This window comes from Bos indicus, chromosome 10 (assembly GCF_029378745.1).
Source record: "Bos indicus isolate NIAB-ARS_2022 breed Sahiwal x Tharparkar chromosome 10, NIAB-ARS_B.indTharparkar_mat_pri_1.0, whole genome shotgun sequence".
Lineage (NCBI taxonomy): Eukaryota > Metazoa > Chordata > Mammalia > Artiodactyla > Bovidae > Bos > Bos indicus.
This window is the reverse complement of record NC_091769.1, coordinates 76,880,582-76,904,734: the sequence shown is the minus strand read 5'-3', so window position 1 is coordinate 76,904,734 and position 24,153 is coordinate 76,880,582. Positions and strand designations below refer to the sequence as shown.

The window sequence follows — 24,153 nt, the reverse complement described above, 5'->3', positions numbered from 1 at the left end:
GTGATTGCAGTAAGGGGAGAATTAAGTATTTTCTTTACAAAGACCATGGTTAAAGCAAGCTTTGTTGTCTTCTCTAGTTTTGTGGTTCTTTTGCTAACATTGTCCCCAAATCTCAGCTCTTCCACCTCAGAGTGTGTACACAAGGGTGCATGCCCATGTGTACACACACACAGAAAATAGAGATCTCTGACAGCTCTGAAAATAGGTGAGCTAGAAGTTTAGGCTTCTACACTATTCCACTACTGATTCTGCTTTTTTAAAAAAGAAATGTAAGCTACCGAATTTGAGGTCAGCCTAGTATGATGAAATCTCTTCTGTTTTTTTATGAGTCTGGGCATTCGTTTCCCTGGATTTGTTTAAGAAGCCGCACTCCCTTGCCTGTCTTAATCTATGCAAAGCCATTTCCTTCAAAACGAAGTTTCTTCTTGGACAAGGAACTTACCTCAGGCTTCATTTTCCTTCCCGTTCCCTTAACAGAAGCAAGCAGAGAGCCACTAACGTCCCAGTAAGGAGGCCTGTGGAAGTACTGACCATTGCAGTGCCCATTCATCGATGGGAGGGCAGCTGCAGTGCCCAGAGGGGGCCAGGCTGAGCTGAACCTCCCCACCACCACCTCCACTGGCCATGTATGGTGGTATGGGTGAAAATCACAGCAGGACGACGGGAGTGCCTTGGAAACATCCCTGACCATCTATATGGGATATGCTTACCACCCACGTGGTGGCTCAGACCGTCAAGAATCTGACTGCAGTGTGGTAGTCGGGGGTTCGATCCCTGGGTGGGGAAGATCCCCTGGAAAAGGGAATGACAACCCACTCCAGTATTCTTGCCTGGAGAATCCCATGGACAGAGGAGCCTGGCGGGATACAGTCCATGGGGTCGCAAAGAGTCAGATAAGATTGAGTGACTAACAAAAACACACACATACGCACATGGAAATCAAAGAAGGGTGATTTCCATCCTTCAGCATTTACTGAGTACTGGGGTTCAGTAACATGCTCAAGACTGCACAGCTGCTGAGGGGAAGAGCTAGGACTGGAACCCAAGTGGGCCCAACTCCAGAGCCCACAGCATGTACTTGAAACCCAATGTAAAGCCAGTGAAGAGAATCACACCTGGACATCTTAGAGGATTCTGCAAAATAGGTTTCCTTGGCTTTTAATGCCATCTAAGTAACTGTCAGTTCGGATTTTTTCCGTCTTTATTATAAATTTATACCCTTTGCCTGAAATATAGCTCTTTAAGCCAAGTAAACGGACTTACTGCTTTCCTTGACCTACTATTGAAAAACACATTCACATCCAATACTCAGCCTGAAAACAGTCAAACACATCCACTTTTTCATCACTTTTTAAAGATCTAATGGGCTAGACGTGTTCTCCCTTTGTACTTATTCTCAGGAATAGGCCATTTTCTAGACTCCAGAGAGCATTTATTTGTCTCTCTCTGGTGCTAACACATTCAGTGGTAGTAAATTGGGTCTTGAACAGAGGTCCATTCATTCTTTGAAACCATTGGTGTGCACCAGCAGAAATACTTAGTGGGTTGAAATAATATATTGGCATCCTGAGCACCGACCCTAAGCAGCTTAGACTCAAAACAGAGACTTGCCTGCACAACACTTCCGAAGGATTGTGCATTTGGAAGTGTTTTTATGATCCGCTGCCTTTTCAGCCTGGTGAAGGTCAGCAGACATTTCCCCCGTTTAAAGAAAAGCTGGGATTAGTGGGGGAGGGGTAGGTTGGAGGGAGGACACAGTCACGCAAGGTTATGGAGAAGCCAGGTGGCAGAGAGGGAGAATTCTAGCAATACTCTCCAGGGTTTCTAGAGGCCGCGACTTCTAAGCGAAGACGCGCGCTTTAATCCAGACCCAGACCGAGGCCTTCCGACCTGGGGTGAGCCCAGGTGAGGACCAACCACTGTTGCTCTCAGCCCCTCTCCCCGGGCCGGGTAAGCTCCCGCGGAGGGCGGGCGCTCGGCTAGGGCGGAGCTATCAGGGCCAGGTTCGGGATGGGATTGGGGGACAAGTGAGGAGTTTGGTGGAGGTGGGCTGGGTAGCTCATCCCAGCCTCCCAGCCTCCCAGCGCACTCGGAAGGTCTACAGGAAAACAAAAACGTTCCCCAACCCCCTCACCCCTGCGTCTCGGATCCCCGCCCAAAGCGGGCGGGAGGGCGTCGGGCCCCGGCTGGGGCAGAGCACCCTGGGGACGGGGAGCGCGCACTGGCCTCGCCCTCGCCCCCGCCCCCGCCGAGGGGTCGGCTCCCCGGCGCGCGCTCCCCGCCTCTTCCCCAGGCGGCGGCGGCGGCGCGGGGGAAGGGGCGGGCGGGGGCCGACTCTCTCCTCCCACCGCGCTCCCGCCGCACACGCTTCCCAGTACCGAGCCAGCGGCGGCCAAGCGGCGGGGACAGCCCCGCTCCCTTCTCGCCGGCGGCGCCGTTCTCGGCCGGGCGAGCGCGCGCCGCGATGGCCCCGGCGGAGCAGGGCTGAGCCCGCCGCCCGCAGCCCCCGGCCCTCTCCGGCTCAGCCATGGCGAAACAGTACGATGTGCTGTTCCGGCTGCTCCTGATCGGGGACTCTGGGGTGGGCAAGACCTGCCTGCTGTGCCGCTTCACCGACAATGAGTTCCACTCCTCGCACATCTCCACCATTGGTAAGGGGCGATGGCCGGGGGGCGCCCCACCCTCCCCGCCGCCTCCACCTGTCCGGGCGGCGGTGCCCCTTCTCCATCCCGGGAGCAAGGGTCCGCCCCTCCGGCTAGAGGCGGGGGCTCCGGAGGCAAGGGCGTGGGATGAACCCCAGGCTGCTGGATCGCCGGCTGGGTATTTAAGCCTGGGTTCCTGGAGATAACAGGCCGCCTACTGCTGTCGGTGACTAGGGTAGGCGCTCGGGCCTCAGGCTGGGGCGCTTCCCCGCAGAAGCCGAGAAAACGGGGTGGCCTAGGCCTGGGTACTCCAAGCTGGGGCAGTGGAGAATCATAGCCACCGATATGACACCCCACACCCCCAGGTGCAGAGGGGGAGGGTAAGGAAAGCTTGTGCTCAGGGTGAGGGGGTTCAGAGTAGGGGGAGCCGAGCCACTGGGTACCCCTCAGTTCAGGGGTGACCCAGTGTGGAGCTAAAGCGGGGAAGAGAGGAGGAAGGGAGGGGCCAAAGGGACTGAATTGACAGGACGCAGCTGTGAAGGTAAGCCACAAGGTGGGACACACCTGGAGGAGGGCGTAGGTAAGGTGCGAGCCAGTGTGCGCGGGATGGGGCATGGCTAGCCAGCTCCAGAAAAACGTCAGTGGGGGCGTTTGTTTTGAAGGAGGCTGAGGGGGATGAGGGCCAGGAGGGTTACTTGCGAGGCAAGGGACTCAGAATACATCTCTGCTCCTGCAGTGCCCGAGCCGGTGCTTAGAGAGGACAAGGCCTGTGGCATATGCTGCACAGGATTGTTATGGAATCACTCATTCTGGGAGGGAGTGGGTGGCCGCCCCTCTGAGCCGTCTTTCGCCCTGAGTGGCCGCCTCCTCTGAGAGGCCTGAGTTGAGGGCGTTTCACCCACGTCCAGCAGGTTCTCTGATGACGCCCTGGAGTGGCCTCAGCACTGACCAGGTCCTTCTCCCGTCAGGAAGGGCCCACACTCGGCTTCCACTTGAGACTTCCACCCTCCCTCCCCACACCCGCTCCTTGCCAAGAGAGGAGAGGAGGCAGGTAAAGCCAGGAGGAACAGAGCCCTGGGGTTCAGAGGCAGCCTTTGTTGTCAGACAGACCTGGGAACCTCACTTGGGGGCAGGGCGACCTTGAATACCACGTAAGCTTCTCATCTGTAGAATGGGGAGGATAACACATTCCTGCCTCTCCAGGTGTTGTAAAGATTAGATGAGGTGATGTTTGTAAAAGCACTTAGAACAGTCAGACATGGGACCTGGAAAAGGCTGGTCATTACTACTGTTGTCGTCATCATGGAGCTCCTAGGATCTCATTCTCTCTTTGCTTCACTATCTTCAAGGGGCTCAGGGTCAGGTGCATTCACCTTCCTCAGGGGAGTTGTTAGCCTAGCTCCTTGGATGTCCAGGAGCTTGGGCTGGGCTGCTGTTTGAATGAGAGACATCTTAGGAATGGGGAGGGTCTGGAGGCCAAGGGAGGGCTACAGGACTTTGGGGAAGGCTCAGGGAAGAGGAGATGTTGGGGAAATGCCCAGGAGCAGCTGAGGAACCAGATGGGATGTGAGGACAGGTTGCAGCAGGTGAGGACTCTCTCTGTACTCAAGCTGGGCCTGCCTTTCCCTAGGATGCAGAGGACTGTATAGGAGTTTGGATTCTACGGAAGAGAAAGAAACCTGCCTTTCTTCACACCAGCCTTTTAAAATCTGCCCCACTGGGCTTCTTGAATGCTTCCTTGTTTAAAGCTTACTGTTGCGTTTGTGATTTTGCGTTGTCTTGGTCATGTTTTTCAGCCGTAACTAAGAACCTAGGGAAAAAGTTGGATGGTCAAGAAAAGCTTTCCCTTTTGTGATACAGAAAGGTCCTCAGGGAGGTGGAAGGGGTAGCCAAGAGACAAATCAAGGAGCCACAAGGATGGGTACTACCAAGTCCTATTCATTAGTTTATCCATCCCCCACCCCCCGACCCCCCACAAAAAAACTGTGTCCTGTAACTAGGCTCAGCACTGCGACCTGAAGATTCTCAGATGAATAAAACCTGGAGTCACCTCTCCCAAGCTGCTCCTTGTCTAAGACACATTCTCTTACCGTCATGGACATTGATCTCGGCACCTTTCCCAGGGCTGCTTCTGTGAATAGGGAAAATGGGGCAATTCTCCAGTTACTGCCAAGACGGAGTTCAGTTCAGATTCTTGGACCATGTCGATTTGTGATTCACTGTTGAGGTCACTTACTGTAAGAGCTTGTGACATTCCAGAGAAGAACCTGCAGGGGGTGATGAGGAGACCTCCCACCACTCCTCTTTCGCAGATGGGTAGGTGGCCCTGAGCTGGCATTTCTTTCCCATGCAGCTCTGCTGACCTGGAAGGGGGCCCACACAGAGGAGGGCAGTCAGTGCCATGATGTTCCCTACTATTTCTTCACCTGTTAAACCAATTCATTAAGCATCACCACGAAGTACCAGGTGTGTTAGAGACAGATTGCAATCCACCTTTGCCTGCCCACAGAAGGCTGTGATCCAATTGGGGAAGCAACATAGGCCAAAAAAGAGCCTTGGTCACAGGGAGAGAATCTATCTGAGAGCACGTGGTGAAGCATTCTTCAAATGTAGGGGAGGGATGACGATCCTTATCGTTACTAGTAATGAAGGTATCACGTTCGGTCCCAGTAGCTAAATAACCCTGGAAGACTTGCCTGAGGCAGCCCGTGGATGGTGAGGGGCCCGTGCACAAGCGCTGATGCTCCCCGAAGCACGCGATGGAGGAGGTCACAGAAGGAGAGGCGGCCCGGTGGATGGGAAGCGGCAGGAAGGCTCAGGGAGGAGGGGAGGCTGGAGCAAGGCCTTGCAGTGTGGGCTGCTTCTCAGTTCCTCCTGCAAGGGAAGGAGCAGATGGAGTGGCAGGAGCGGAGATGACAGAGGTGGGAATTCAGTGGGTGTTCGCGGAACTCTGGGCAGTCTGGCTGGAGCTGAAGAGAGGGAAGGAGTGAGAACATTCCTCTGTTTATCTCTCTGTCTCCCAAACTGTAGTTCAGGTGCCTTGAGGGTCAGACCAAACCTCATTCCTCGTTGTTTGCATGTCCTAGTACAGGGCCAGGCACGCTCTCCATAAACGTCCCACTGGTGAAGGAAGGAGGGTAGAGGGCACCGTGGGCCTGGCTGAGGTGCTGGCTGAGCCCCTTTGCGATGGTGTCAAGGGTTTCTGAGCAGGGGATGACAGGGAGAAGGGAGAAAATGGCATTTAGGATGTTGGTTGGGAGACCAGTCAGGGGAGACCAGCGGTAGTGTCTGGGCACGTCAGACCCTCTCAGCTCGTCCCTTCTCTCTCTTCCCCTCCTCCCCATCCTGTGGCACCAACACCTGTTCTAGAGCCCCTCACAGTCACCTGTTCTTGTGTCCCTCCAGAAGTGGGGAGTAGTTCAAATACATCAACCTGGCCCCTTCCGAGAGGCCTCGTGTGGCTGGCGCTGCCTGCCCAGCAGGGAGACAATGTCCCGTCCCAATGGACATCTCCGTGCAGGGACCTTTGACCTCCTTTCTGCATGGCGGCCAAGTGTCAGCTAGGCATGGAAGCTGTCGGGATGGCCCATGAGTTGGCATTCTCCCTCCAGTTCTTGATCTTCCCTGAGTAGACCTGCCACGTGGTCTTGAGACTGTTTTTTCTTAAAGGCCACCTTCTGGGCTCATAGGAGGCTTTGGCCTATGATTTTCCGGTTTGACTGGTTGAATGGCTGTGGCTTCAGGCCTGGTTCCTCAGCTGGGTTTGCTGATGCCATATCATCTTTCTCAGGAAGTTCTGTTCTCTCCCTGCCTGGGGCAAGGGCTTGTGGCTAACTGAAGAAGGGAAAGTGGGCAGGGGAAGGACCAGTGGAGAGAGATCTGAGCCTGCTATCGAGTGGCCTAACAAACACGGGGACCGATGCTTGGGCACCACAGTCCCGAGGTCTCTGGGCCCCCAGACCATAAGGCCCTGTGTATACATGCTCTGTGAACTGTGGGAAGGTCAGGAGGGTCTCTGTGCACCCCAGCTCTCCCAGACCCTGAAGAAGGGGAGGTGAGAAGCTGAGTTGAACAAAAAGCACATGCCTGAGATTTGCCATGGCCTTACAGACAGTTAACGTCTCTGTCATTAATTTCCACATCTGTAAATTGAAGATAGTAACAGAATCTGCCATAGTGCTCGTTGTGAAGATTACAGGGGCTAACAGATATAAAGCACTTGGCAGAGCTCTCAGAAAAAATGGCAGCTGCCCTCATTGTGTTATTATGATTATTCCTAGTTCACAAGAACGTTGGAGATGAACGATACGTGCTCTGAGGCCCTCCTGTCCATCACTCATGCGTTCGGTCATTCAGGCACTACCTGTGGAACACCCGCCACTCCAAGCCAGGAGCCAGGCGAGGAGCTGGGGAGACATCAGTGAGCAACACAGGAATGGGGGAGCACATGAGTAGGCTCTGGGTTTTACTGCAGTTTTGGTGCCCGTTTCCGCCTTGCCTTGGCAAAGCCAGGGGCTGAGAAGGAAGAGTGAGTTTGTGAGGACATGCAGAGGTGGAGGAGTGGAGCGAGAGGTGACCTGAGGGGACAAGGCGGCTCTGCCTTAAGGTTCCGACCTCAGCCACGTGCTGCTCGGCTCCCTGGCCCTGCTGCACACACCCCCTCCCCCAAGGACGTGATCCCGGAGCACGGCTCGAAAACTCTCCTTTCGGCTGCTCTATGCTCCTATACCACCTGCACAGCTCTGCAGATTCACCCACGGCTTCGAGCACCCCAGTGCTGCCTTCTTCCTCCCCCTCTCCTCCTGCCTGCTTCCCAGAGAGCTGGATGATGAGCTTCATAACGTCCAAATCAATATTTGGCCATTACCCTTCCACCCTGATTGCCAGCTCTTCTCAGAGTGCCTTCTGCTGTAATCTAATATTTGTGCCTGTTTCCCTGTAAAATTGCCAGTTTTCTGCACAGGCCCCTGACCTCTCCTTGGCTGTTGTGCCCTGGGCAATGTGCTTTGTCAAGCGGATCACAGAGCTTCCTGGACACTTAATTCCTCCCACTGAGGAGGAAAGAATGAATCATCGGCCCTATTTTATTACTAGGAAAACTGAGGCCCGAGAGAAGTGATGACTCACGCCTTACACGCTGGTGACCCCAATGCGAACCATCGCCTCTCCTCCACTTGCCCCAAACTGACTGGGCGTGCTCTTGCTCACCCCAGAAGGCACTCCAAAGGCGCCAAGCAGACCCTCCCTCCTGTGAGCCACAGGGGAGGCAACAGTGCCTCCCTCGCCTGCTCTGAGTGCTCCGGGCTGGAGGGCCAGTTGTGCCTCCGCTGTTGGCTGGGTCTGGGGACTGTCAGGGGCCGTGATTGAGGAGTCTGGCTGGGGGCACCTCTGAAGTTGAGATCTGAGTGTTGCTCTCATGCTACTGTTCTGAGAACATATTTATGGAGAACTCGGTGACTGGAGCCCCCTGTTCCACAGAGAGGGCCAACAGTTGTCTATAAAATATGGGTCATTCCCTGATCCCTCTTCTCTGATTAAAATTTTCTCTCTACTTATCTTTTCTCCTAGAACATAGTGACTTCCTTCATTCACTCATTTATTCCCTCACACACCTACATATCCTTTTTTTTCCCTTTCATTTATTCAATTTTGTTGAATAATATATACTGAGTGGACATCCCTGGTGGCTCAGATGGTAAAGAATCTGCCTGCAACGCAGGAGACCCAGGTCGGGAAGATCTGGAGGAGGGAATGCCAACCCACTCCAGTATTCTTGCCTGAAGAATTCCACGGACAGAGGAGCCTGGAGGGCTGCAGTCTGTGGGGTCGCAGAGTTGGATACAACTGAGCAACTAGCACACACACACATCTGTGAGTATCTGCCTTCTGCCAGGCCATGAGAATATAGAGTGAAGAAGATGCTGTGCTGCCCCTCTGGGAGCTCACAGTGCTGTTGAGGAGTCAGACATCCAGACAGACAACCAGAATATCATGCAAAAGCAATATCAGAATGCTTTGGAATCACAGAGGAGTGATACATTCCCCCAGTGTTGCTTGGTGGTGGCTTCACAGAAAAAGTGACATTTGAGTGAGGCCTCTGATCTGAGCAGGGTTTCCAAAAGGATGAGGGGTGGAGGAAGGGTGTGTGGAAAACACCTCACGACTTGGGGCTGCTACTCTTCTGTCCGGACAGCCCAGCTGGCAGTGGCTGGTCATGGTTTTGTCAACTAGACCCTTGCTGGGAGTTTGCTCTGTGGGCTTTGTGTGTGGGCAGACATGTCTAGAGGCCCTGTCCCCTCTGAGATGTTTGCTCCTGAGGCCCCAGGCCCTTGTTTCTTCCCCCCTTTGCCTTCTGCTTCTAAGCCACATTGACAGGCCCAACCGGGAAGAGGCTTGGCAGAGGGTGGAGGAGTGGGTGGTCAGAAGCCTGGCAGACCTTGGCTGCCTCAGCAGTACCCACCGACCACTCGGCAGTCAGCTGCCAGAGCCAAGCCCGGGTCATGTGAGAGTGGGGCAGGATGGGGTTGGCTGGAGCGCATGGCCCATGGCGCAGAGGCCCAGTGGGGGTCTGTGCATGCAATAGTGGGGAGGGCAAGGGGACCGATGTTTCCTGAACACCCACTCTGCACAGGAATGGGGCACTTTACACACACGAGCCTTTGGGGTAGAAATCTCATCATAAAGTGGGCGTGAGGAGTCTCCAAGTGGGCCTTGCCAGCATTTGAGGGGTTTCTCAGTGCGTCCTTCAGTTAGAGCCTCCAGATGAGTTCCTGTGTACATGAAGGTGTGTGCACATGTGTGCGTGATGAGCGTGGGTCCCCAGGAGCCCCCTTGCTGAGCTTTCCCTCTTTATCACAGAACAGAATGATGTGGCCCCTGTGTTTTCCCTCTTCTGAGGAACTGTGAGTTTCACTGAAATGTGTTCCAGCCTGAGGGATATTTGCCGCCTTCCCTGCCTCGGCCCCGACCCTTCAGACCCTCTCCCGGCACATGCCTTCCCGTCATTCCGTCCTCAGCTCAGGTGTCACCTCCTCTAAAAGGTCTTCTCTGACCAGCCAGTCTAAAGCAGGCCGTACCTGGGTGTCCTCACGCTCCACTCCATGATTCTGCTTTTGCCTCAACACTTCTCACTGTCTGGAATGACCGGTTTCCCTATTTATTATCTGTCTTCCCCACTGTAATAGAAGTCTACTAAAGACAAGGATGTTTCTGTGTTATTCAAGTCTGTGTCCCCTGGCTTACTAGTTCCTGGCACATGAACTAACAACAGTTTGTTATGAATGAATGAATGAATGCACACATTTCCGAGAGGACTTCCCTAGAGGGAATCTGCAAGTGATATTGGTTTTGGGGGGACTCACAGACAATAAGAAACTCACTCTGTACTCATGTGTTTGGGACTGTGAGAAGATGGGGAGAGTTCTGTAAGTGGTGAACAGTTTCCAGTAAGTTCTCTGCTCAGATACATGCCACAGGAGAAGCTCAGACATAGCAGGGAGCAAGAAGGCAGCTCCTGTGATCCCTGTGTGAGTGGGGTCCTCTCTGGTGAATGCACACATGAGAGCTCAGTGTCTTAGACCAAGGTCAGTATTGTCTGTTGCTCAGGGTCACTGCTGGTGTCGGACGACGCCCAGCAGCTTAGGCTGCTGAAGTGACCCTCCAGGACTCTGGAGTAGGAGCTCCCAGGGCTCAGGCACTGGGGCATGCATTCCTCCCAGCATCACGGGAGTTCATGTTTGACTGGGAAACCCTCCTGTGTGGTAACAGCCCTTGGGTTCCTGCGTCGCCAGAGAATCTCAAGATCTGTTGTGAAAATAGTAGCCTCCAGAGTTGCCCCTATCATCACGTGCACTGCATCTGATTGTGTCTTAGAAAAGAGAATGTTGTTCTGACATCACCAGTCTGCCTTGTGGGTGGACAGCTGAACCAGGGCCTTTGATCTCAGGTTGAATCACGGCCTTGGGAGTTAGAAGATCAGGACTCTGCCAGAAGCCCTGCTTCCCACTCCTCCCAGAATGTGATGGTTCAAATGCTGCCTGATGCCCTTTCTCAGAGAGCCTGGGGACACCTTTTCCCTAGCACGAGGGACAGTCATCCCAGATCTGGATAAGGGGAAGTCAGTGGTGTGCAGCCCCACGGACAGGGAGGCTGAAGTCCCCAGACAGAAGGGAGGGAGGAAGAAGGATGCAGCAAGTGGCAGGTTTGGGGCAGAGAAGCTCTCCCCTGCCCTGCACCTGACTGGTGTGAGGCCCGTTGTGTGGCCCGAGCCTCTGTCTGGAATCTTCTTTGAGCTTTGTCTCTTAGCTGTCCCTCGTCTTCCCCCTCTCCTTGTTCTTCCCCTCACTTGTCCCTCAGCTGGTGGGGACATGGCGTTATACTTTGCTCTCTTGCTGAGGGAAGGGCATCACTCTGGTGCCTCGTTTGGGTGGCAAAGTCAGAAAGCCACAGTCCCACAGTGTCTGCCCTCTCCTCCAGACGGCGTTGGGGTTTCTCAGGGTGACCTCCTGCCCCGTCCCCCAGGAGCACCATGCACCCAGTACATACTGGTTTCCTGCAGGGAACGGGGCTGGGGGGCCTTCCTAGGACTTGAGCTTCGTAACTGGAGCCACCACGGCTCCAGGGATTGGGTGTCTGCCTTGGGTTTCAGGTGTATTAAGTGGTTCCTGTGGTGGCGTCGCATTGCTGAGGAGAAGGCTCAGGTCCCCAGGCTGCCGGGCCTCTGGGCTGTGGTTGATCACAATGATAGCATTTGGCACAGAAAAACCCTGTTTCCACCTGATGCCCGTGGCACCGGGCGGGCAGGCAACCTGGCACCTGACGTTAACCCATGAGGTGCTGGCCCGCCGACAGGCACAGCTAGCTTCCCTGTCCTTCTCTATCTCCTGGAGTTTGCTCAAACTCAGGTCCATTGAGTTGGTGATGCCATTCAACCATCTCATCCTCTGTCGTCCCCTTCTCCTCCTGCCTTCAATCTTTCCAGTGAGTAGGCTCTTTGCATCAGGTGTCCAAAGTATTGGAGTTTCAGCTTCAGCATCAGTCCTTCCAGTGAATATTCAGGGTTGGTTTTCTTTAGGATTGACTGGTTTGATCTCCTTGCTGTCCAAGGGATTCTCCAGAGTCTTATCCAGCACCACAGTTCAAAAGCATCAATTCTTCAGTGCTCAGCCTTCTTTACGGTCCAACTCTCTCATCCATACATGACTACTGGAAAAACCATAGCTTTGACTATATGGACCTTTGTTGGCAAAGTGATATCTCTGCTACAGACAAGCAAACTGAGGCTCCGAGAAGTTGAAAGTTCCTCAAAGTCACACAGCAAGTGCCAGAATCAGGATTCAGACCCAGGTCTTTCTGACTCCAGTGCCAAGGATAGCTTTTCCACTAAATTAGAACCCTCAGATTTTCCTCTATCTAAAAATCACCCATGGGACTTCCCCGGTGGCCCATGTTTAAGAATCTGCCTTCCAATGCAGGGGACACGGGTTTGATCCCTGGTCAGGGAACTAAGATCCCACATGCCACAGAACTAAGTTGGCGTGCCTCAACTAGAGAGAAGCCTGCACACCCCGATGAAGATCCCACATGCTGTAACTAAGCCCCGACACAGCCAATAAATACATAATTTACAAAGTAAAATCACTCATAGTCCTGTTATAAATACAAGCTTCAGCCCCTTGCTTTCAAATTCTGATTCATCAGGTCTAGGAAAGCCAAAGTATTGGGTTGGCCACAAAGTTCACTCAGATTTTTCCGTAACATCTTATGCTACCCACCAGTGTCATTTTGTTTAAAAAAAAAACACTTCAGGTGATTCTAAAGCTGAGCTGCAGAGTAGCTGATCTTGAGAATCAGAGAATTCCTATGCTGCCTCCCTTGTGGCAAAGGAAATGCTTCACGTGCAAAGCTTATTTCAGATGGAATCCTCAGTCTTCATTCAGTGTGTACTAGAATCACCTGGAGGGCTTGTTAAACCACAGATTCCTACCCACCCCCACCCAGAGTTTTGGATGCTAGAGATCTGAGGAGCTGGCATTTCTAACAAGCCCTGGCTGAGGCTGAGGGTTTGGGGACCACATTTTGAGAACTGCTGTCCTGAGAAGCCTGCTGTCAAAAGTGTGATCCGTGGGCCAGTAATATCTTCCTCACCCCGAGGCTTATGAAGCATCTCTTGGGCGCATCTCATTCCCTGACTGAATCAGAATCTGCATTTCAACACGGTCCCCACATGATTTGCATGAACTTTAAAGCTTGAGAAGCGCTGCCTTAGAGGAGCCAGAGTGAGAACACTCCGGGGGTGGAGGCAGATAAAGAATCTGTCTTCTCCCAGGAGAGGCTGAAGATGCGACACAGGTGAAACTTGGGAGGTTCACCCAGAGGGGGCTGAGGACAGCTGAGAGGTGAGACTCAAAAGGATAGAGGACTGTCCCCCCAGGGAAGGTGGAGACGACAGGACAGCCTGAGGAAATGACGTGGGCTTCAGAAGAAAGCTGCATCGGGCATTGGTCACTTTGCCCATAAGACAGTGGACAAGGTGTTCTCTTGGATACTTTTAGCGATAGGGGAGGGGAGGGTGGGTGGACCGGGGCTGAGCCCTTCAGCATGAAGGACAGTGGCTGTGAGGAATGTGGTGGGTGAACCACCTGGAATAAACAGCTTCTGAGCAGCAGCGAGGGCTGGCTGAGGTGGCAAGGCATGATTTCCTGGGTGACTGAACAAGGCCAGCATTTTGACTCTGCCCTGCAGTGCTCAGCGGTGGAAAAAGCCAGCAGCCACACGGGGCAAGGAAGAGGCCACGGATGGGCACAGGGGCCAGGGCTGACTATAGGTGGACAAGGTGGAAGGCCCCGGGAGTGGGGAACAGAGCAGAGGAGCAGCTTCCAGTGCAAGATCTCTGGGCTGTTACTTTTTCCATTTAAAAAGGAGGTGTGTGGGTGGGAGAGGAAACCCCTCAGAAGGCTTAGACTGTTTCTTCCCTCCTGCAGGGGAAGAGCTGATTTTTTTTTTCTTCACTTCTCAGAGGTGTTACAGGTTTGATGGGTGGTCAGGAGGGCCTCGGTTGCAAGATGGTGGGGTGTGGGGGGTGCTGTGAGCCTCCAGAATTCCGCAGACTTGCTCCCTGGCCACACGGCCGAGAAGCGAGGGAAGAGAGGAGGCGGCCAAGCCCAGGGCGGCTCCCTGTCTTGTCAGCCCTGCTTCTCTTCAGACCTGCCTTCAGTCTCAGGGGGAAGCTTCCCGGCTCTGGGGGCTCCTCCCCTCGCTGAGTGCTTTTCCGTTTTTTCCAGAGAGAAACAGAAAAGCATGGGTAAGACCCCTCCGCCTGGGTAACACACAGCTGTCCTCTCGTTTCCCCGAGAGACAGGGCAAGGGCCCTGCCCTCCAACAGGCCCTGGCTACTTGCTCTGCTGACCTTGGACTCCTTATCTCACCTCCCTGGGCCTTTGTCTCCTTGCCAATAAACTCTGTGGGCAGGGGCCATCTGTCTTCTTGGCTACTCTGTCTGCACCTAGCACTGCACAGGGCATACAGTTCCCATGGAAGTTTCTGGAATAAAGGAAATAGACCCCTCTCTCTCACCAGCCCCACCTATGTGACCACTTGCGAAAGGCACTGTCCTTGGACTGAGCTGGTATGAGGATGAGCCAGGTTTTTTATAAAATGAACAGCATCACCTCTTCTCCTAGGAAGAAGGCACTGTAACAGGAACGGTTTCTTGATTCCTTTCCATACCACGTGTTGCGGAGAAGCAAATTCTTGACAAATATTTGTTTAGGGAGCGGGTGAGCACGCTTCTGCCCCCGCTGCCACCGAGGCCAGGGGCCCCCTCTCCTTCCTTCTCCCTCTCTGCTTTTCTACTTTCTGGGCACCCTTGGAAGAATGGCTGCCAGATGTCGCACATTCGGAAAAGTACAGCTCAATAGATATGAATCAGCTTGGGCAGGTGAAAAATGATTCATGTCCGACCAACTTGATTTAGTTCAGGTTGTCTGGTCTGAGTCTTTTCCTCCCTTTTAATTAAATGATGCTTGGTCTTGATGCTGAATTCAATCTGTCTCTGTTTGTAGAAAGCTGGGGGCAGGATGGATAAGCGGAGAAGTTACTCATAACGAGGTGGGGTGGCGCTGGGGATTTCAGCACTTTGGGGCCATGCTGTGCAGTCCAGGGACTGTGGTCCAGATGTCTGCCTTCACCCTGTTCCCAACCCGAACGCCGGTTAATGGTGCCCCTTCCAGAAAAGAGTCGGACACAACTGAGCGACTGATCTGATCTGATCTGATCCAGACTTGTCTCCAGAGAGCGCATAAAGACCACAGCTTAGCGACCTTACTAGACGTAGCCTTTGAATCACTGGGCATGGCACCTTGCATGATTAGGGCTGGGGAGAGGCACCCCATCTCTGCTGTCACCAGATTGATGCCTGCCTGCTGCTGGTGGTGCTGACTTCTGTCGCAAAAATCCCCGGATAAGTAAAGAGCACTACGAACAGTCAATACATGGATAAACATTAGAAACTATTCTCTTTTCTTAATTTCTTCATGGTAAACTATCAACATTATATTGTGAAATTTTTCAGAAAAAAAAAAAAGAATATGGTATGACATAGTTCTGTCTTAGATATTATGCAAGTGGGATGAATACTGAAAATAACTAAAGTACCTCATGGTACATATTTTCAAAAAAAAAAAAAAAGAAGACCATGGTGAGAATTTTTCTCTCTCTCTCTGACAGGGGGAGAGGTGAGACAGTAGAGGGGAGAAGTACTTTGTGGGATTAAGGAATATAAATAGTATAAAAAACAAAAACAAACAAACAAACAAAATCCCCGGATATATTTCCTCCCTGGGCTGGTTTGCCAGACCCCTTAGGTTCCCTGTGTCTCGCGACAGCTTAGCTTCTCATGCCCCTGGGCAGGTGAGAACCCTGTCTATCCCTCCCTCCCCGATGACATGCTGTGCCACAACCCCTTCACGCGGTCACTGGCAGTCACCCAGGAGCAGTGGTGTGCACCAGGGCTGTACTCGGTACAGGGATAGCTGTGGCCGAGTGAATGGCCACCAGGTGCCAGGCACAGGATGTCATTTGGTCTTCTCAGTGACCCTCTGAAATGACTGATCATGTCCCCATTTTACTAATGAGGAAATGGAGGCTCAGAGAAGCAAGATGCCCAGGGTCCTAGCTATGAATTACGTGGTCAGAGTCAGGATTCAAGTGCAGCCCTGACATGCAAGCCCATGCTCCTTCTGGTAAACAGCAGTGCCTCTTGTGGCCAGACCTAGTCAACAACGCATGCACTGGGCCATCTCCTTGGCAGTCCTTTGCTAGGTGCCGGAGGCTTCATACACACCATGGGGCGAAAGTCCTCTCTTGCCACAATCTCTGCCTTTTCCACATTCATGACAGCGCCGTTAACCCCTCCTAGTTGCTCATAAGGCAGAGAGAGAAACAACCCAGGCAAATGAGGTAGACTGCTGTTCCTAGGGAACACAGTTCCAGGAGAGATGAAAACAGGTGGTTCTGTGCAGAAGTAGAGACAGGGAGACCTCTCACGGGAGTAGAGTTAGACACGCTTTGGTGCGATGTAAGACAGCAATGGAGTGGATTCTGACTTGCTGTGTGTCCCAGCCCCTTTACTCCTGGCAACTCAAAGCTCAGGTAGGAAGGGAAGCCCCATTCAAAGCCCTGGACACTCCCCAGGCTCTGTTTTTGGTTCAAGAAGGCCTTTCCCTCATGCCATCTTTCTGCCAAATTAAACCCAAAAGAGAACCTTCAGGTATGAGTACCCTGGGCCTTACTTCAGGTCTCAGCAGGTACCCTCGCTAACTTCCTCACTTGCTTCCTTTCCCCAGGTGTCGACTTTAAGATGAAGACCATAGAGGTAGATGGCATCAAAGTGCGGATACAGATTTGGTGAGTTGGGTGGGAGGAGAGGCCCCAGGGCTGCACCTGAGCTGCCATGCACCAACCCCAAGGCTGCATCTGGAGAAATTGGCCACCTCTTTGATGGAAAGATGCAGGAGTCTCAGAGCCCATCTCCTGCTCACATGAGCCTTAATCTCTCATCTTAGTTCCCCGACCAGGGATTGAACTCGGGCTCTTGGCAGTGAAAGCACAGTCTTAATCACTGGACCACCAGGGAAGTCCATCTCATCTCTTTCTTAAGAAACTTTATGGGATTGACTGCAAGTCACCAAAAAGCAAGAATTAGAAGGAATTGGCAAACTAAGCACTGTGGGTTTGTCTTCGAATAAAGCTTCTCCGTTGGGGCCAAGCCCCTCACTGCACTGCACTGCGGTAGGATTAGAAAGAAGGAGGGCTACTCCCCATCCTTGCGTGAGAGTTCCTCGCGGCAGCACAGTGCAGTTCCCACAAGTAGCCACAGGGGGCCGCTGTGACTCTAGCCTGGTGCTCTTGGAAGCACTGCCTTTGCAGCGTTGGGAGCAGCCTTCCAATTTCAGAGCGAGAAGGCAATGGCACCCCACTCCAATACTCTTGCCTGGAAAATCCCTTGGACGGAGGAGCCTGGTAGGCTGCAGACCATGGGGTCGCGAAGAGTCGGACACAACTGAGCGACTTCACTTTCACTTTTTCCTTTCATGCATTGGAGAAGGACATGGCAACCCACTCCAGTGTTCTTGCCTGGAGAATCCCAGGGACGGGGGAGCCTGGTGGGCCGCCGTCTATGGGGTCGCACTGAGTCGGACACGAATGAAGCGACTTAGCAGCAGCAGTAGCAGCATGGGCGTTGCCTTTAGAGGTCCTGGAGGGACTGGAGGTGGAGCCGTCCCACCAGTCTGGCCACAGCGGCCCAGATCCTAGAGACAGTCCTCCAAGGCTCGCGTATAGTTGTGGCTGCTGGTGCAGGTATAGTTGACAAGGCCCCACAAGCCCCATCAGCACCTATGACCAGTCCTCTCTCCTGTAGAGTCAGACACGTTTGGATCTACCTGGGGACCAAAGCGCCACTGATTTTTCACCCGCAGCTCTCTAGTTTCTCCTGCAAAGGCACAGGGTCTCCCAGCTCCTGTTCCTCCCCTCCCCACCAGCTCCCACGGTCCCTGCCTTTCTGACCGGCTGCCTTTCTGTTGCAGGGACACGGCAGGGCAGGAGAGATATCAGACCATCACAAAGCAGTACTATCGACGGGCCCAGGTGAGACTCTGTTCTCAGCGTTTAGAGGTGGAGTGCTGCCACCCACATGCCTGGCTCTGGGCGTTTGAGATGTTTGTGCCACTGATGCCCAAGTGGGCCCTCGGATTGCCTCCTGGGGAGTGAGGTGGGGGCGCTCAGGGCAGTCTTTCAGTCACTTATTGATCATTTATTCATTCATCAGCTCCTCTGTGGGCACTCAACTACAGGCAGGTCCTTACCCTCAACTTCCACCCTCCTCCCCGGGCCAAAGAGCCATGTGCCTTCCTGCCTGAGAGAGCTCTGTGATCTAGGAAGCAGTGGCTTTGGGGGGCTGAGAGAGAAGGAGATTTTTCTGGGTGTTTATGGATCTTTATTATGTTGAGCAGGGAAGGGGGAGATGGGGACCCAGCATGTAAGGTGCCCCCCCACGGCAGGGACCCAGCATGTAAGGTGCCCCCCTCCCCCCTCTTCTGGCCCCTTGACTGCACTGTCTGTGTGCGTCTGCCTCCCCCATCTCTCTCTCCTCTCTCTCAGGGAATATTTTTAGTCTACGACATTAGCAGCGAGCGCTCTTACCAGCACATCATGAAGTGGGTCAGTGATGTGGACGAGGTAGGTCACGCGGCCTCACTGTAGTGGGGGAGGGTGGCGAGGGCTGGGAAGGGTCCTGGGAGGGGAGAGCATGGCGAGGCCCACACGGGAAGGGCTAAGGTGGTCAGAGTTGGCAAGCAGACACTACCAGGAACTCTCCCCTTCCTCTGCAGCCCTGGCTGCAGCCCCCGTGGGTAAGACATGGGGGTGAACCCCAGCAGCCATGCCCTCATGCTCTGTACCCTGCCAGGCCTCCATGGCTGTGTCTTCCCCAGAAACGAGTTAGTACAGAGCCTCCCCTGTGCATAGCTTCCTACCCAAAATCTCAGGACCAGGTGGAATTGGGAGATTGGGGTTCCGGTCTTGGCTCTGCCACCACAGCTCTGGAGCCTTGGGCACGCCATTGGAACTCTGAGTCCCCAGGTCCTCATCTGTAGAGTGAGAGGTTGGACTTAAGTCCAGGATCCTTTCCAGCTGTCCAACCCAAGGGAGCACCAGCATCTTCTATCCTCGCAGGTCCCCACGACATCCCTCTAGGACCCCTGGGGTCAGCTGCGGTACTTGGAGGAGCCTGGCACTCGCACCCCATTGGCCCCTCTGTCCCTGGGGCTCTGAACTTTGGTGCTGGCTTGCACGCCCATGGAGGCTGTATGGTGGGGAGATGGGGTGGGATGCGGAAGGCCGCACTCACTGGTGGTTCTGCCTTCCTCTGGCCCTAGTACGCACCAGAAGGTGTCCAGAAGATACTTATAGGGAATAAGGCCGATGAAGAGCAGAAACGGCAGGTGGGAAGAGAACAAGGGCAGCAGGTAAGTGGGAGTGAGCTGGCCGAATCCATCCCTGGGTTTTCCACGGGCTTCCAGGGCCAGTCCTAAGAAGGAGGGCCCAGGGTTCTGTCACTGTCAGGGACCCCTCCCTCCCGCCTCCCACAGCGGCCTAAGGCATTTGGTGAGTTGCCATCCTTGAGGACAGTGACTTGGGGTCTATCCTGAAACAAAGCCCTGTCTCAGCTCCAAGGCCCCCAGAGTGGGATTACCTCTGCCTGAGAGCCTATCCTGTTAACGAAGAAGAAGGACTTCAGGTTGCTGCTTCTCTAGCAGCTTCAGGAGCAGCTTGGTCCCACCATCACCTCATCCCACCCCTACCCATCCCCAGTCCCTGTCCTCCTGACACCTGGACAGAGGTTGGAAGGAAAAATGTGGGAATGAAGGACCCACAGTCAGAGAAGCCACGGCGGCAGAGAGGGCGGGAGGATGGTGCTGAGGGAACATCTGCATAAACAGGGGGACCCCGCTCCCAGAGAACAGGAGGAACAATGGATGCCGCTGAGGCCAGAGTCACCCACTTACTCTGAGGGGTCTCAGGAGCTTTCCTGTCCCTTTTCAATCAATAGCATCCATTAGCCCTTGAAATAAAATTGTTGTTTAGGATATTAATAAAAAAGAATACATGGTCATCGAAAAGTTTGAAAGTAGAAGCTAGCTCCTACTAGAATATTTGTATTTGTTGAGTACTGTATGTGTGGCCCTGTGCTAAGCAAGTGCTTAGAGATAGATGCATTTAATCCTTCCACAGCCTTGGTTGATAGACACAGTCATCCCCTTTGAGCAGATGACAAAGCTGGGAGGCTTAAAGGGAATCAGTACGTTGTCAACCAGCTCTTAAGTGACAGCACTGGTATTCAAGTCTGCATCTGTTTGACCGCCAAGCCCATGTTTTTCATTGATTCGCCACAACTTTTTGGGCCTCTCTGTCTCCTGATACATGATGTGTGCATGCTGGGTGTGTACGTGTGCCTGTGTATAGCTGGGTGGGGTGGGGGTGCATGGGTGGAGCACCTGCTCCCCATCTCTGCTGGCCTGTGTCTTCGGAGCTCCCAGACTCATCCGAGAAGTGATCTACTTATCTCCTGAAAAATGGTCACGACACAGCAGGGGCCCTGAGTGCAGTGGCAGAAGGATGTGCCAGGTGCCGTGGGACACCTCCCTTCCCTTGCTGACTCCCTTTCAGGAATGTCCTTCTCTTGCAGCTGGCTAGGGAGTACGGCATGGACTTCTACGAAACAAGTGCCTGCACCAACCTCAACATTAAAGAGGTGAGCACTCCCGGGCTGAGTCCAGTGGAGTGGCGAGCCAGCCGAGGGGCCAAGAGCAGATGAGCCCCGCTTGGGCAGGGGGTGGGGCGGGGGGGCGGCCACAGGGGCGCCGGGGAAGAGAGGGAGACGCCCAGCCAACTGTGCCCCTTGCTTTCCCAGTCCTTCACGCGCCTGACGGAGCTGGTGCTGCAAGCCCACAGGAAGGAGCTGGAAGGTCTGCGGACACGTGCTAACCACGAGTTGGCCTTGGCAGAGCTGGAGGAGGATGAAGGCAAACCCGAGGGCCCGGCAAACTCTTCAAAAACCTGCTGGTGCTGAGCATCCTGCGTGGAGCACCCCCGCACAGCCCCGCTCTCCCCGCAGGAGGTCTGCGGGCACAGGGAGCCTGGGCCTCGCCCCGCTGCCCCTCTCCTTCGGGTGACCCTGCGGCATGTTGGCCGCTGCTCCTCCTCCCCTGCCTGGCCCCGGGGATCAGCCTCCACCCGGGGGGGCCCCACCAGCCTGTGTCCCCAGCCACAGGCCTGCTGCGAGCCCCCCGATGTGTGACGAGCACGTCTTCACTGCCTGGAGCTCCCAGGCGATGCCCAAGTCTGGAGTCAAGGCCACTGTAGGCTCCTTGTCTCTCGGTGCGTCTGGTCTCCTCTCCACTGTTTCTCGCTTCTTCCCACTTTTCTGTCTGTCCCTTCTGCTCGGCTGTACTCGTATGGAAGCCCTCACCTCCCTGCGCCCGCGTGTCACTGCTGGGGCAGCGCCTTCCCCTTCCTCCTCACTCAGGCCCAGGGCTGCACTCCCCCTGCTCAGCTCCCGGGAGAAGCATCACCTGCAGCCCCCGGAGCTGCTTCCATCTCCCCCCACCACCACCTGCCCCTTCTTGTGCCACGGGCCTGCCTCCCGGGTGACCAGGCAGAGAAGAACACAGGGGAGGAAGGAAAGCCCTAACTGGTGGTCCCCACATCTGGGACTCTCCTCCCTCCCACCCCAGTTTACCCCATGCTTGGCTGCCCGCCCACCTGCCTCCTGGGGGACCTGAGTTTGGAGACAGGTGCTTCAGAGAAGAAAGAAAAAAAATGATGAGGGGTGGCAGGGATAAAAAGTCACCTCCATTCTCTACCTCCCATACCCCCTGGGCTCCTGAATTTCAAGATGTGGATCAAGGCCTGTGGGCACTGCAGGGGTGAGGAGAGCCCCCCCTACCCCAGAGCCAGCCACACGCTGCAGGAAGGGGAGTGTTTGGAAGAGAAGGGCCAGCTCCTGCAAGTTAAGAGCTGGGACAGCAGTTTGCAAACCAGAGGGGAATTGGGCAACAGCAGGGATTCCGGGGCCCCATCTTCCATTTCTTATGTAAGAAGGGCATTTCCCCAACACCCCCTGGCAGGTGACAGGGGACAGAACCAGGCTGGTGGTCTTTCATTGAGCCCAGCCTTCGGCTCTTAAGGTTCTCCCGAGACCCAGAGTCTGGGAGGAGGGCGGGATCACGTAGGCAGGAGGCAGGCGAGCCCTGGGTGGGAATGCGTGGTGCTGTCCCTTCAGCCTTCAGGACCAAGTGCTCATCTTGTTCCTCGAGCTCCTGAGTCAGAGGCTCATGGGTGTGCCAACTGCCCTGTGGCAACAGGTAGGGGGAAGCCGATTCCCTCCTCCAGGGCCCTTTGTTTCAGGAAGAAGTTTCTTTAACTCCATACAGTACAGAGTAGTTTGCAGGAGGCCCTTTGAGGGGGAAAACATGTCAGTTAGCAGCCCTAGGAGGGTTCTTCCCCTCCTTCCCAAGATGGGAGAAGCTTCGGGGGGAGGATCGGTCATAAGCTGTGAGGCATGGCTGGTGCTGGAGCAAAAACAAAGAACTAGGAGTTGCACATTCACCAGTTGTTAATAAGAACCAAAGTCCAGGACACATGTGTGAAGGATTAAGAGCCCCACTGACTCCTCTGGAAAAAATGGTGAGGATGAAATCGCCAAACCTTCCCTCCTGACTCTTAATACCACATCAGGAGAGGGCAGCTCAGGATGTAGGGACGTGGGACAGGTTATATGCAAGGAAAAAGAAAGCCAGAGTAATTGTCGGCTGATGAGAAACGTAAAGAGCTGACTCTCTAGGATGAAGTCGTGACCACAGCTGAGAATGTCCTTGAGGAGTTGTCTCCTAGAACGTCTAGACATAGCCAGCACCAACTCTGGGGTAGGGGGTCAGCAGTGCCAGCCCTTGGTGTGCCCTCCACCAGGGAATTGAGGGAGGGGGAGTTTATGCTGGCCATTGGCTCTGGTCTGTGGATCAGTGTCGCCACTTCCCTGAAGGTCTGGCCGAGCACCATTGCCTTCCTCTCCTAGCCCCCTCAGGAAAGGGACTGTATTTTTACTGTGCCCTAGGGGTTCTGGAAGGGAAACCTTGGGGTTGAGACTCTATGGCCTGAGAAGCCGCATCCGCGGGGCCACTGCTGGGGAGAGGTACGGGGCAGGAGGGGCGCTGGGATTTTAGGGTGCAGCTAGGCTCACCAGGTACCAGAGTCGGCCTCTCATCCCTGAACTCTGATCCAGGAGGCGGCCTGGGCCCCGGCCTTAGACTGTTGAGCAGGCGTGCCTGCCTGTGGACTCCTGACCACATCTGCATCTGCCGTCTTGAGACTCAGCGCCACCCCTGGCACCTGCTCGTGAGCCCCACCTTCTTCCTGTGACGGGTGAACTTTTGTGTGCTGTGTCTCGGGTCCAGTAGAGGAATTGTGAGCAGGGTTCATCTATTTTAAACACAGATGTTTACAAAATAAAGAATATTTCCAATCACAGTTGTGACTGCCTGTGTGAATCCCCGAGAGTGGGTCTCCATGGGACCCTGGTGGTTCAGGGGAAGGGGCAGTGCCGGCAGAAGAGGCTCCAGAACCCTAAAGCAACAGCAATAGAAGGACAGTGTAGGCAGCAAACGTCTTCCATTTGGTGCCTCTCCTAATGCCACCTGCAGGGGAGCCCAAGCAGAGCAGCCATTGCTCTGCTGTGGACACACACTGCAGAAATAAGATTGAGTTGTCATAGGTGGGGTGGGGAGTGGGGGGAATGCTGAATATCTAAGAGCTAAGAAGGTTCTCATCTCTTGGAATGGAACAGGTCTGTCTTCCTAAAGGCATGAGGCAGGATTAAGTAATCTTTCAGTTCATCTTAGCCCTATGCTTGGATGGGCTTCCCTGATAGCTCAGTTGGTAAAGAATCCGCCTGCAATGCAGGAGACCCTGGTTCAATTCCTGGGTGGGGAAGATGCCCTGGGAGAAGCAACAGGCTACCCACTCCAGTATTCTTGGGCTTCCCTTGTGGCTCAACTGGTAAAGAACCCACCTGCAATACAAGAGACCTGGGTCCAATCCCTGGGTTGGGAAAATCTCCTGGAGAAGGGAAAGGCTACCACTCCAGTATTCTGGGCTGGAGAATTCCATGGACTGTATAGTCCATGGGGTCGCAAAGAGTCAGACATGACTGAGCGACTTTCACTTCACTTCTTTACTATGCTTGGATACCCCCAGAGAACGAGACAGTCTCGAGTCTAGGGGTCTGGGGGCTGTTGAATACTATACTCTGGGGTCTGGAGTTGATGGAAGAGGCAGAGAATGTTTGGAGGTAAAGCTAAAATAAGAAGGAAGGAGTAAAACAAGGCAGGGCCAATAGCAACCTAAAATCATAAATCTGTATTTTCCAACTTGCAGATAACTCATAAACCTTTAT

At 54.1% G+C, this 24,153-nt stretch overlaps 2 protein-coding genes across 2 annotated transcripts; one reads left to right on the top strand and one right to left on the bottom strand.

The window, feature by feature from the left end:
* Positions 1-2,130: 2,130 nt before the first annotated feature.
* LOC139185471 (putative uncharacterized protein SERTAD4-AS1) lies at positions 2,131-2,529 on the bottom strand. Its single transcript, XM_070798061.1, has one exon. The coding sequence runs from the start codon at positions 2,527-2,529 to the stop codon at positions 2,131-2,133; it is 399 nt and encodes a 132-aa protein (XP_070654162.1).
* On the top strand, positions 2,264-23,228 carry RAB15 (RAB15, member RAS oncogene family). The gene is made up of 7 exons (XM_019969068.2): positions 2,264-2,651; positions 16,487-16,547; positions 17,729-17,789; positions 18,303-18,380; positions 19,079-19,168; positions 20,389-20,454; positions 20,614-23,228. Exons 1-7 carry the CDS (start codon positions 2,528-2,530, stop codon positions 20,770-20,772), a joined length of 639 nt encoding a protein of 212 aa, XP_019824627.1. The 5' UTR covers positions 2,264-2,527; the 3' UTR covers positions 20,773-23,228.
* The last annotated feature ends 925 nt before the right edge of the window (positions 23,229-24,153 follow it).